The sequence below is a fragment of the Sciurus vulgaris genome (genome assembly GCF_902686455.1).
Source record: "Sciurus vulgaris genome assembly, chromosome: 7".
NCBI classification, from domain to species: Eukaryota; Metazoa; Chordata; class Mammalia; order Rodentia; family Sciuridae; genus Sciurus; species Sciurus vulgaris.
Genome location: NC_136467.1, coordinates 62,450,664 through 62,465,019, shown reverse-complemented (window position 1 = coordinate 62,465,019; position 14,356 = coordinate 62,450,664). Strand labels below are relative to the sequence as shown.

Here is a 14,356-nt window from a genome sequence, read left to right as displayed (position 1 = left end):
CAAGCATGGAAGTAGGAAACCAGTCAGAGGCTGACTAGGTTAGTAGTGATGCTCTGATATGCCCATTGAAGGTGAACTCTTTCCTTGCAAGTGTGCAAAGGATTTTTTCATGTAATACATTGTGGAAAATTTAGGAAAGTATGGCTACACATACATGTGACAGTAAAATTAACATGCAAAATTAGCTTTAAGGTCTTAACCAAGTCAAATTTAAATATCACTGATTTACTTACATGAACTTACTAAGTTGCATTAAGCATTTCCCAATGTCATCGACAAGAAAACAATGTTTGAATTGATTTTCCATACTAAATTATAAAAACTTTCAAAAGTATGTTTCACTAACCAGATCATGTTATAGCAAAAGATATTATTATGTTTGTTTTAGTCAGCTCTATTGCTGCTGTGATTAAAGGATCTGACCAGAACAAGTGTAGAAGAGGAAAAGTTTATTTAAGAGCTCACAGTTTCAGAGGTCTCAATCCATGGACAGCAGACTTCATTCCTTGGGGCTCAAGGTGAGGCAGAACATCATGGTGGATGAGTGTAACAGAAGAAAGCAACTCACATGATGATCAGGAAGCAGAAAGAGAGAGAGAGAGAGAGTCCATGTGACAGGTACAAATATACACCCCAAAGCCACGCCCCCAATGCCCACCTCCTCCAGACACAGCCCACCACTTCAGTTACCACTTGCTCAATCCCTGTCAGGGGAGTAATTCACTGATTAGATTATGACTCTCACAATCCAATCCTTTCTCTTCTGAACCTTCTTGCATTGTCTCATACATGAGCTTTTGGGGGACTCCTCACATCCAAACCATAACAATGTTTTTTGATTCTTGTTAATCCATAAGGAAAGTTTTCACAGCATCATTAAATTTGCAGTCATTGCTCCATTTTTGCAGATATACTTTGTTATCTAAGTTTTGTATACTGTATTTGTTGTATATTTTTTACCAGTCTTCTATGAGACTTACAGTTCTTATGAGCTGTATCACTGAAAAAGAATTATTCTCTTTTCCCTAAATGGGTAGTAACCTCAGAGTTAAATTATTATGGAAATACATTTTGTTTCTAGAGTAAAACTGGAAAAAAAGTTGAATTTAAAAGTTCTCTGAGAAGTTTTCTTTTAATGTTCTGAAAATTTTAATAAGTTTAATTGAAACTGTGTTCAGTAAACATTTGCTAGGCAGTTCCTTTGGTGTCAGATTTCATCCAGTGCCTTGGGGATGTTAGGTCCATTATGATCACAAAGATGAATAAGACAATTTGGCAGAGTTTCACATAGAAAGTTGGAATATTAAATTAATACTTATTAATTTAGTAAGATAGCTGCTACCTAGGAAACTGTATGAAATTTCCAGGGAGGGATGCCTTATAATTCTTTCAGTTCAGAGTTATGTGCTTTAACTGAAGGAAATGCCTGCAGGTTGTGAAATGCTTATATACTCATAGGCAATGCAAATAAAATAAAATGCACATTCAAATCTCTCATATCACAGTGACTGACTTACAAGTAAAATACTCAGAAATAATAACATAAAACATTGTTCCATGTTAAGTTCTATAGTTTAGTTCATAAATGCTTCCCAAAACAAAAATCACTTGAATTAATGTTGACAGAAGCTTCAGGAATTTTCCACAGGAAGAAGAAAACCACAGGTGTATATCCTATAGAATTTGGATAGCACAGAAAAGGGAGGATCATTTTGGTCAGGAAGATACACAATCATTATGGAAGTAAAATTGTCATATTTTTTAAATGATTGTACAGAAAAATAATGGGAAATGAGTATATCTTCCATTTTTGGTAATAATTACAGTCTCAGGTTTCATGTGAACTACACTGGGTTCTTCATTTATAAAAAGGAAGTTACATGTATTAGAGCTTTGGGGGCATTAATTAAAGTGATAAGGGCAAAGAATATAGCACAATTTTGGCCCATAAAAGACATACAGAGTACTAGTGGTTACCATGATATTCCTATTTCTGGATTCTACCATGCTTCCAATTCAGAGCTTGGCCAGGTCAGACTCAGACTTCAAACTGCAAACACTGTGTTATTGATCAGTAAGGGCTTCCCTGACCCAGTCATATGTATCATTCATATGACAAAGAACAACTTATTTATTTTTATTTTGCTGAAAGGATTTTTTAAAAATGTCCACTATTTCTAATGAAAAAATATTTTATAATTCTTTTTTTAAAATAGCAAACATCAGGAACCATATTTATTTAATCATATGCATGCTGAGACACGATAAAATAAAAACTAAGTAAATGACCAAATGATTTGCCTAGGAATAGTACAATATTGTCTTATCCATGTAAAACAATAAGAATAAAATGAAAGCAGGAAAAATGAGAGTTGAAATTTGTCTACTTCTGGAAATATTTGCTATGTGTATTAGGAAGAGATAGTTGATAACACACACAGTTGGTTGGTTGTTTTACCTATTTTTATAATACCTTTTTGAAAAATTCTATTTGTTCTAATTAGTTATGCATGACAGCAGAACGCATTTCAATTTGTTACACCCCAATGGAGCACAGCTATTCAATTCTCTGGTTGTACATGATGTAGAGTACATACCATTCATGTGATCATACAAGTACTTAGGTTAATGATGTCAATCTCATTCCACCATCTTTCCCAACTCCTGTCCCTTTCCCTCCCCTCACTCCCCTCTGCCCAATCCAAAGTTCCTTCATACATTCCCCTGGCATTATGGATCATCATACACATATCAGAGAAAACATTTGTCTTTGGTGTTTTGGGATTGGCTAATTTCACTTAGCATGAGATTCTCCAACTCTGTCTAATTACCTGCAAATGGCATAATTTTATTCTCCTTTAAGACTGAGTAATATTCCATTTTATATATATTCCACAGTTTCTTGATCCATTCATTTATTGAAGGGCATCTAGGTTGGTTCCATAGCTTAACTATTATGAATTGAGTTGCTATAAACATTGATGTGGCTGCATCACAGCAGTATACAGATTTTAAGTCTTTTGGGTACAGACCAAGGAGTGGGATAGCTGAGTCAAATGGTGATTCCATTCCAGGTTTTCTAAGGAATCTCCATACTGCTTTCCATAGTGATTGAACTAATTTTCAGTCCCACTAGCAATGTATGAGTGTACCGTTTTCCCCATATCCCTGCCAACAACTATTGTTGCTTATATTCTTGATCAGTGAGATATCTTAGAGTAGTTTTGATTTTAATTTCTCTATTTTTTCATATATTTGTTGATTAATTGTATATCTTCTTCTGTGAAGTATCTGCTCAATTCCTTAGCCCATTTACTGATTACATTATTTGTTTTTTGGTGTTAAGTTTTTTGAATTCTTCATATAGCCTGGAGATTAGTGCTTTTACCTGATGTGCTTGTGGTAAAGATTTTCACACACTCTGCAGACTCTCTCTCCACGTTATTGTTTCCTTTGCTGAGAAGAAGCATTTTAGTTTGAATCCATCTTATTTGTTGATTCTTGATTTTATTTCTTGCGCTTTAGGAGTCTTGTTGAGGAAGTCAGGTCCTAAGCTGACATGATGAAGATTTAGGCCTGTTTTTTCTTCTATTAGGTGAAGGGTGTCTGATCTAATTCTTAAGTCATTGATCCACTTCGAGTTGAGTTTTGTGTAGGGTGAGAGATAGGCAATTAATTTCATTTTACTACATATGGATTTCTAGTTTTCCCAGCACCATTTGTTGAAGAGGCTTTCTTTTCTCCAATGTATGCTTTGGCACCTTTTTAAATATAAGATAACTGTATTTATGTGGTTTTGTCTCCCTGTCTTCTATTCTGCAGCAGTGGTCTACCTGTCAATTTTGGTGCCAATAACATGCTGGTTATGTTACTATATTTCTGTAGGATAGTTTAAGACCTGGTATTGTGATGCCTCCTGCTTCACTTTTTTTTTTTTTTTTTTTTTTTTTTTTTTGCGGTCCTGGGGATTGAATGCAGGGCTTTGTGCTTGTGAGGCAGGCACTCTACCAACTGAGTTATATCTCTGGCCCCTGCTTCACTTTTCTTGCTAAGAATTGTTTTGGCTATTCTGGGTCTCTTACTTATCCAAATGAATTGCAATTCATTTGCATTCATTTGCATGAATGAATTGCAATTCATTTCCATGAGGAAAGATGTTGGGATTTTAACAGGAATTGCATTGAATCTGACTCTTTTGGAAGTGTGGCCATTTTGACAATATTAATTTTATCTATCCAAGAGCATGGGAGATCTTTCCAACTTCTACAGTCTTCTTCAATTTCTTTCTTTAATGTTCTGTAGTTTTCACTGTAGAGGTCTTTCACCTCTTTTGTAAGATTAATTCCCAAGTATTTTTTCATTTCCATTTCATGGAATATTTTGCTGAGAATGTTCTGTAGTTCAGGCTTTCTAGTTTAAGTTCTTTTAACTTTTGTTTATCATGGAAGGTTTTTATCTCATCATCGAATCTGAAGCTTAATTTTGCTGTATATAAGATTCTTGGTTGGCATTCATTATCTTTCAGAGTTTGGTATGTGTTGTTCTAGGACCTCCCCAACTTTGAGGGTGTGTGTTGAGAAATCTGCTGAGATCCAAATTAGTTTGCCCCTATATGTAATCTGATACTTCTCTCGCAGCCTTTAAGATTCTATCTGTATTTTGTATGCTAGGCATTTTCTTTATAACATTACTTGGTGTGGGTCTGTTGTAATTTTGTACATTTGGTGTCCTATAAACCTCTTGTATTTGATTTTCCGTTTCATTCTTCAAGTTTGGGAAATTTTCTGATATTATTCAATTGAAAAATTGTGCATTCCTTTGTTTTGTGTCTCTGTGCCTTCCTCTACCCTAATAATTCTTACATTTGGCCTTTTCATGTTATCCCATATTTCTTGGGTACTCTGTTCGTGGTTCCTTACCATCTTCTCTGTGTGGTCAACTTTATTTTCTAGGTTATATACTTTTTTCTTCATTATCTGAGGTTCTGTCTTCCAAGTGGTCTAGTCTGTTGGTAATGCTTTCTATTTAATTTTTAATTTGGTTGATTGATTGTTTCCTTCATTTCAGGTATTTGTGCTTTTTTTCATTATATCTTCATTGAAGTAATTTTTTGCTTCTTGCATTTGCTTTTGTAACTCTATATTGAAGTGATATTTTGCTACCTGCATTTACTTTCTTATATCATACTTTTCTTCACAGATCATTTTAATGATGTACATTCTGAATTCTCTCTCTGACATTTCTTCTGTGCTGTCAATGAATTCTTTTACTTGCTGTATTTTGGTTTGTTTGGGGTGCTTTCTTCCCTCTTTTTTTTTTTTTTTTTTTTCATTTTGTTCACATTTCTTCCCCTCTAGGAGTGCAGATTTGAAATATTAAGATTTCTAACCTATAGATTTGTAATATCCCTGCTGGTTTCCAATACCTCTCCTTTAAGGGGTAGATCAATATTAATAGCACTCAATGCAACAATATGAAGCTCTAAATCCATTAGCCCTTATTAAGACCTTTACAGTTTTGTTGCAATAAACAGAAATTGATGTGTTCAATTATTCTCTATAATATAAATGGTAGGTTTGCAATAGTGTCTACAGTTTCTAATGGTGGACAAAATGATGGGGAGTGTAGGGTCTGATGTTTATGGAGTAGGAGGTCAGAATATAAAGGTATTAGATCATAGAAAGAGTGAGAGAGGAATCATTAGAAGTTGACTGTTAGTAGGAGAAAAGAGAAAATAGGACTTTCCAGCGTAAACAAGCCTATAGGGACGTTGGAAATGGTCTTCCAGGTTCTAGCTATTGTCCCTAGATGGAAGCAGCAATGTCCCTACTTGATGGTGGTAGTGGCGATTTACCTGTAGGTACCTTGATATTGGGCTTCTAGTCTCCAGTTGGTATCCCATGATGGAAGCTGCCCCAACTAAAGATGGTGGTGTGGCAACAGAGGTAACCCAAGATGGCCGTGGAGGTAACATAGGATGGAGCCAACTGCTTTCAGAGATGGAACTGCAAGGGTGGGCCATGCTGGCCTGTTCACCTATGCAGCTCTGTGATATGCTTTGTTGCAGTGGGCTGTTGCCTTCAGGTCCTCTCTGTTGTCCTAGGATGGGGGCTATGGCCTTGGCTGTAGTGTCCCAAGATGGAGGCCGGCCTGGGGAGTCTTGAGAACTGTAGTATGGGGGCTTTCCTCTCCTCCTCCTTCCGGCAGGCAACCAGCCAAGGGGCAGGCGTTCTCTTCTCCTCCCAGCAACTAGCTGGGGGCAAATGTCTCCTCTCCTCCTCACACAATTGGCCTATTTTATAATTCTTTAAAATCAGAAATAAATTGCTCAATATTTTTATTAAATCATATTAGCCTCTATCTAAATAGAATGCTTTGAGAATATTCAATTTTACTATTAGAATTTTTCTTTAACCACTCAGTCTTTAATAACATGACATTTAAAGGGCAAATACCACAATTGTCAATTTGAACACATTTAATATGATAACATTTTTATTAGATTTCAAAATTATTTTATTATTAAGAGACTTGTAATGAAGTTGGATCTTATTAATAGAAAATACAACTATGTATAAATAAAGCTTCATTTTTACTGTTCAAGATGGTCCTAAAGTTTCATTTAAGTGGATTTTAAAATCTATTTAGTGTGCAATTAAAAACTATTTTTGATAATTAACATTTGCTCAATCTTGTATCACTATTAATAGTAAAAATCAAATTCTAACTAATTAGCATAATTTATTAAGTTGTATTAAATGAGGATATGGTAAAAACAACCTGTTATAAAATTAATATGACATAATTTTTAGAGGAATTTTAGGTTTGTAGGAAAATTATACAGAAAGTAGTTTCTCCATACCACCTCCCCTTCAGCCAAAATACAGTTTCTCTGTTATTAAGACCTTCCATTAGTATAGCAAGATACAACCCATGAACATATATTTCATGTACAAATATATGTACTAGCACATATATTTTTAGCTAACACCCATTTATATTAAGGTTTGCTCTTTGTATTGCAAAATACAAAATTTTGTGACTTCTATTATTGTTTATGTTCTTGATAATAACCATTCTAATTGGAGTAAGATGAAATCTTTAGAGTTGTTTTTATTTGCATTTTTCTAATTACTAGAGATCTTGAACACTTTTTCATAGATTTATTAATTGCCTGTATGTCTTCTTCTGTAAGATGTCTGTCCAGTTTCTTGTGTACAATGAATCAAAATGTGGTCTGTAAAAATTAAAAAATAAATAAATAAATAAATAGATAGATTTTATGACTTCTGATCAATGTATAATGCTCATATCAACCAATACAGTAACCTGCAGAATAGCTTCAACACCCTAAGCATGCTCCATGTTCTACCCTTTCTTTACTCACTCTTACCCATGAATCCTTGGAAATCACTAATTATTTTTCCTGCTTCTATAAGTTTGCGTTTTCCAGAATGCCATATAGCTGGTATCATGTAATATGTAGACCTTTCAGACTGACGTTTTTTTCTTAGTATATTCATTTAATGTCATTTCATGGCTTGATGACTCATTTATTTTTACAATCTAATAACACATCATTATGTGGATGTAATACTTAAATCTATTTATTTTTTACTAAATGTTTCAGAGGATCTACTTATATCTTTTGTTTCGAATGGCTATTATTTTATACTTAACAATTAAATCTTCCCATTTAATTTTTATCCTTTTTCTATTTTATATTTGGGATAGAATTTTTGTTTTAGGCAATGCAAAATAAATTTGAAATTTGACATGTTTAGTCCCGCCTATTAATATATGCCTGAAGAACTTAACTAGAGTTATTCATTTCATATGTATGTATACATATACATAGATATACTTCAAAACATGTTGTAGACAATAAATACATACAATTTTATTTGTAAATTTAAGAAAGTTTACTATTGTAAGAATCTTCACTTAAATTTTTATATATGATGAAATTTTGCTTTTCATTTGTGTAGGAAGAGAGGAGGTACCAGAGTGAAGTAGCAGGATAAACTATACTCAATTTTTAACTTCCAACATAGTATCTAACTACTATATCCTATTGCCCATCTTTTGGCAAAACCTATCTTTTTTTCCCTTCTTTAGGAAAATTGTTCACTTTTTAAAATTCTTTTTACTTCCTTCCCTTCTGTCTCCTTCCTATGGAGGACACTCCCTCTGCCTGAACTCTGCATCTGCCCTTTATAAATTCTCAGAGATTGTAATTTATCAATTCTTAGCCTTGTTTCTAAATTTTCCCTTTCCATCTGTACACACTATTTCATGAAATGACAGCATTTTACGATCCCTTTGCTTGTTTCTGAAATGCATGACATGGATAAACTCTAGGCATAGGCTAATAGGGCTTGCATTTTTACCCTGACCCAAAGCTAAATTACCTCTATGGCAATCAACACATTCTCTGACTTCTTAAGGTTTCAGTTTTCTTTTCTGAAAAAGAGAATAATAGTTAGATTGTGTGAATATGAAATATGATAATTCATGTGAATTTCTTAACACAGTACCAGTTTCACAGTGAATGATTACAGAATAGTACCGATTTTACTATTCTTAAATTGATATTTTTCTTGAATTATGAATATAAAAATGACAATGTCCCCCCTCAGTACCCTTTTTCTTCTTAGTTTTTAGAAACATGCCTTTCTCCTTAGCTACTCTCGAAGACTATCTCCATGCATCTGACTAAAGTTTCCTCCACATCCCACACCACCAACACACATATGTACATAAACCCACAGAGCAATATTGTCAACAAACAACTTCTTAGAAAAGTTTCTTTGGCACACATCTTTATACACATTAAATACAATTCTATTTAAGAAAGTTTCTTCTTTAAGTCCTTCAGTAATGCCTAAGAATAGAGAGTTAATATTATTCATTTATAATTCATTCTGATGCTTTCTAAAATGCATATTTTTATTTATTCTCTGAATGCTTTGTATGTTTATCAGAAATAAAAAGAACGTAGCAGTATAGCTTCTCATCAAAGATGCCTTTGTTATTTTAAAATATTATAATTATTCTTCCAATGTATTAGAGCATAAATTCAGCCCTGACAGATGGTTATAACATGATGAGTGAAAAGCATTAGTAATTTAACATATTTAAGCTACCGTGGAAAATTAGCAACTTTGTGAAAATTGAAAAACTCATTTCCTAATGCGATTTGGGCAATGCTGCAAGGATTTTCATTAAATAATATAAAACAAATTAGAGTGATAGAAATAAAACTCAGGGGTAGTAAACAGAATCATATTAAAGGATGATTTTTAAGAATGTTTTAACTATTTCAAGACCAAAATTTTTAAACTGCATTCTTCTGTGATTGCAAAACCAGGAAAATCTTTCTTGATTTTTAGCTCAATTTTTTGATGTCCTTTTTATTTTTATTTATTAGGTTCTTTGTTTGTTTGTTTGTTTTTGGTACTGGGACTCAGGGTCATTCATTTAACTACTGAGCCACATTCCGAGTCCTTTTTTGTATTTTATTTAGAGACAGGGTCTTGCTGAGTTGTTTAGGGCCTCACTAAATTGCTGAGGCTGGCTTTGAATGAGCAATCCTCCTACTTCAGCCTCCCAAGCCACTGGGATTATAGGTGTGTGCCACTGCACCCAGATGGTGTAGTTATTAGAATTTGACCAATGTATTCAGAATGATAATTGATATTAAATGAGTCTTTAGAGCTTAAAATAAAAGTAATTATGCAAAGGCTTAGTACCATAATTGTTCATGTGCTGAATGTACAATACTTTCTCCAGTTTTTCATCCTATATAGTATTTTCTTTCTGTATGTAGTTATGATAAGTGCTGATTTACTATTCTGGAAGCACATAGAAATGAGTAGCAAAGTAAATCAAATGCTTCACAATAGAGTGAAGAATGCTTTAAATTTTAGCCTAATTATTACTGAAACAATCATTCAAGTGTAAAATCTGTTATTTAGTTGTTAACTTTTTTCTTGTGACTTAGAAGCAATTTTTCTCTTTCTTTTTTCTTCCTTTTTATGTTTCTCTCTACAGAAAGCTGACCTTGCAGTTGCACCACTGGCTATTACCTACGTTCGAGAGAAGGTCATCGACTTTTCCAAGCCCTTTATGACACTTGGAATAAGTATTTTGTACCGCAAGCCCAATGGTACAAACCCAGGCGTCTTCTCCTTCCTGAATCCTCTCTCCCCTGATATCTGGATGTATATTCTGCTGGCTTACTTGGGTGTCAGTTGTGTGCTCTTTGTCATAGCCAGGTAACATGCTCACTTTTGTGATTTTTTTGGCAATTGTTACCTCCTTTTTCTAACTAATGATTGTCAAAAGTCACAATTGATTTTATTATTTTTTTTCTTTTTTCCTATGGGGTGCTAAATAACAATGAAGTTTTAAGAGTCACGTTCACTTATTACCATGTACTATATTGCCTTTTTGGGCAGAAAGCATGCTGGTTGTGTCAGTAAGCTATAAGAGTGGTAGGCTGTGCTACTCCTAATGAGAACCAAAAATCAATCCAAATTACTATGCTGAAAGGACCATTTTTAAATTTAAAATGAATAAGCATATTTCACTAACTTGAATTAATAATTCAGTCCTAAGGGGAAAAAAGAAAGTAGTAAAATTTCAAAAGAGACCCCTTTTTTTTTAATGTGATCAAGGCTGGTTTAAACATTCTGAGTTTTAAAAACAAAGATAATCATGGTTTACTATGTAAATCTTGCCATTTTTTTAACAGAATAAACATATCACTACAAAACAATTGCCTATTAACACTGAAAGGTAATATATGTTTCAAATCATATGATCAGAATTTCAAATGGTTAACTTGATAATATATAGTTTCACATTTTTATACTGACTTTTAAGATCACTATCTTTGATACAGCTCAATTTTTATTGATTTTCCTACTTCATTGCTCATGGAGGTGAAAAGTAATAATCATTTTCATTCAAGTTTAACTCATTATCAAATTTGCAATTGATAGATCATTCAATATCTTTTTTTTTTTTTGGGGGGCTTATTTAAGAAGATCCAAATTGTGCCTCTGGACTAAGAATTCTATTGTTACATTGAAGGCCATATGTTCTTTGAATTTTTAATTCTATTCAATATAAAAAAGATAGTTATGAATTCAAACTAAGTTAGAATTTCATGTATAATTATTTTAATATTGAAAAATTATTTAATGTATAATCACATATACTTCTGTGCCATATAATCAATATTAAATACACAATTGTTTTTTCAATCATATTATACTAATTCTCTTAATAAATTTATCATTAAGGATATTTGTCCTTCCATGAACTCATTCTTTTTCTGACAAAGTCATGTATTTTTTTCTAACAGTAAAAAAAATCCATTCCATTCAGTTTTAAAAGGAATGAAATTAATTATAGATGGGAATAATATTTTGATATGTGTTTGATATATTTATACACAAATATTAAATAATTTTTTTTTTGCCTAACTGGTTCAATATTAAAACTCTAATACTTCAGAGAACTATTATTTGCATTTGCCTGAAAATATGCACTGAAACCATGTACCTTATAGTATTTGAAGCTGTAATGTAGGTTCTGTTAAAATTCCATAGTTTTGGATGCTTTATAAACTTTTTAACTCCAACTATTTCCATATTGCATGAAAATAAAAGACCCTTCTCATTTTTAAGCATCTTCAGATCAATTATCTTTTTATACTGACCCAAACAAGCCGCCCTGTTTTAAATATATTTATGAAAATGCAGTTAGTTCAGGTTAAGTACTTCAATGGCTTGGGAACTCTTCCATTAGTACACAGGCAAAACAGAAATTTTCTTTAAAAGACTCAAATATATGGTAAAAGCCTTCCTTGATGTCTGTGTGCACCTTTTCTTCTTAATTGCATTAGCAGAAGTCCCTAGCAAGGTTATAAATAGTCTATGAGAAAGGATTCTGAGACAATTCTGAGGTAGCTGAATCTAACAGTTTTTGGAGCTCTTGAACCAGACATTAGAATCAAAAGTAAATACCAAAACATCTAGTTTCTTTCCCAGCTTAAAAGTATACTACCTAATACAGACAAAGCATGTGGATATGTACTTTTATAACTTTTAAAAATATTTCTATAACTCACTTTCATAAACCACCAAAAAGAATATTATGATATTATAGTAATCTGTATTGGTTAATATGTACATAAATATGGCAACCTCTATTGACTTACACAAAAGAAATATACCCACATGATTCTGTTTGAAAACACAAAGTCATTCTGTTTGAAAACATAAAGTCAAGGGCTCTGCCATTTTCTAGTGACTTTAAATTTTAGAATGTTACCATACATTATATTGTCTTTAATTATTAAACGAATGGATTTGAAAAAGATCCTACTACAGCTTCTTATTAAACAATATGCATTTTATTTAGAGACAAGGTCTCACTGGGTTGCTTAGCACCTTGCTTTTGCTGAGGCTGGCTTTGAACTTCTGATCCTCCTGCCTCAGCCTCAGAGCCACTGGGATTACCGGTGTGTGCCACTGAACCCAGCACAAAGACTTTTTTTAAAGGGTAAAATCTTTATTTAAAGACAAACTAGTAGAGATACTACTCAATAATTATGTTAAAACCACATATTAAATAATCAATAATATAGTTATTCTTGTTAAATAAGTACATAATATTGAAATGTTACATATTCTCTCAGAATATTTTTTTCATTTCTTAAAACTAAAAGTCATTTTTAAAACATTTCCAAATTTGAAAAATAACTAAAAACTCAGATTAAAAGAAAAATCTTTAAATAGACTCAATTTCAATTCTAAATTGAACCTCCAAATTCAAATGAATTCATATTAGATTTATTTTGACATGATATTAAAATGTTGCTAGAATGAAAGAAGTTTATGACGTGAAAATTCAGATTAAATGTCCAAGTTTTTATTGTAGAATTTGTAATTTGAATTATAAGTGGATCACACATTTTGTTAGAATTTCAAATACATGTAGTATTTTGTTTTTTATATCAGTAAAAATTAGGTCATGTCATATAAAGAAAAGTATGTTCTTGACGTCATTATTGATGTCAAAATAAATTTTGTATTTTGTTTTTTCCTTATGTATATTCTTTATCTCCTGGACAATAACAGAGAAAAGAAAAAATTACATTTAAAAGAAGTCTTGGATAATCATCTAATTTTCCTTGAAAATCATAGAAGTAAAGGTCCAAAATAACAGGATTAATCTTTAGATATTATTGTGCTATGTCATATTGAATTTTAGTGTATTACATAACACATATTTTGGAATGAAACTAAAATATATCAAAAATATATTTTTCAAAAATAAACTATAGTAAATGATTTAAATACTGTCAAAAACTTTAATTGCTGTTATTTTTACTTTTGCTTTGGTCATCATCTGATACTATTTCTATTGTTATTGTTACAGTTTTTTATATTTTTCTATCTACCAAGCTGCATCTTCAATTTTTTTTTCTGATTTCACTTTGTTTTAACTATTCCACCAATCACTCACTCAATTAGTCAATTTTTTTTTTTTTTTGATTCTTCAGTTACTAATCAGGGTCTCAAAAATGTTAAAAATCTGTTTTTCATCTATTCTTTAATGTTTTCAACAAGTATCTATTTGCCACCTATAATATTAAGAATTTTACCAGATAAATAAATCCAAGAACAAACATGAATGGATGTGTTATTTTTTTTATAAAAAATCTCACAATCAGTCCATGAGTCTGATTTTAAATATCTTTTGCCCTTGAGGAAACTTATGGAAATATAGTAATCCTAAATTTTTTATGAACGCCATATGTTTCAAACCTGTTTTCCTAGAAAATGAATTGTAATATATGTTTCACTAGAGAGAAGCATACAATGAAAAATAAAATAAGACATTAAGTAGATAGTTATCATTATAATACTACTAGATTTTAAACTTATTGAAGGTCTGTTCTATTACAGTTTAGCAATATTAATTTTATGAAAAATTAAGAACCAATCCTAAGTGCTAGAATTCATATTTCTATCCTGGATTTAAAAGTACCTAGTTTTGGTGATGCCTTTGAAATATTTCCCCTCACCTTTTATTTATAAGAAACACATCTAAGAATACTTAACAAATGCTCTAAACAGATTTAACCAATATCAAGAAAAAGATAAATGACCTTATTTTTTTCTTGGTATAGTTTTATATTACATGGTCTCTTGCAAGCAGTTGTATTATTACTTATAGCATAATGACATAATTGGCATGCTTATTTATAATTAGCTAGAACTCATTTAAGAGAATAGATGAGCCTGGGATATTGCATTCTAGAAATAGAATGCCTTTATCC

General features: G+C 31.9%; 1 protein-coding gene across 1 annotated transcript in view; it reads left to right on the top strand.

Moving 5' to 3' along the window:
• Positions 1 to 14,356, top strand: part of GRIK2 (glutamate ionotropic receptor kainate type subunit 2) — a 677,480-nt gene that overhangs the window by 486,215 nt on the left and 176,909 nt on the right. Inside the window, exon 12 of the mRNA XM_079148658.1 lies at positions 10,054 to 10,277. Coding sequence (XP_079004784.1) covers positions 10,054 to 10,277 — 224 coding nt within the window. The remainder of the gene's footprint in view (positions 1 to 10,053; positions 10,278 to 14,356) is intronic.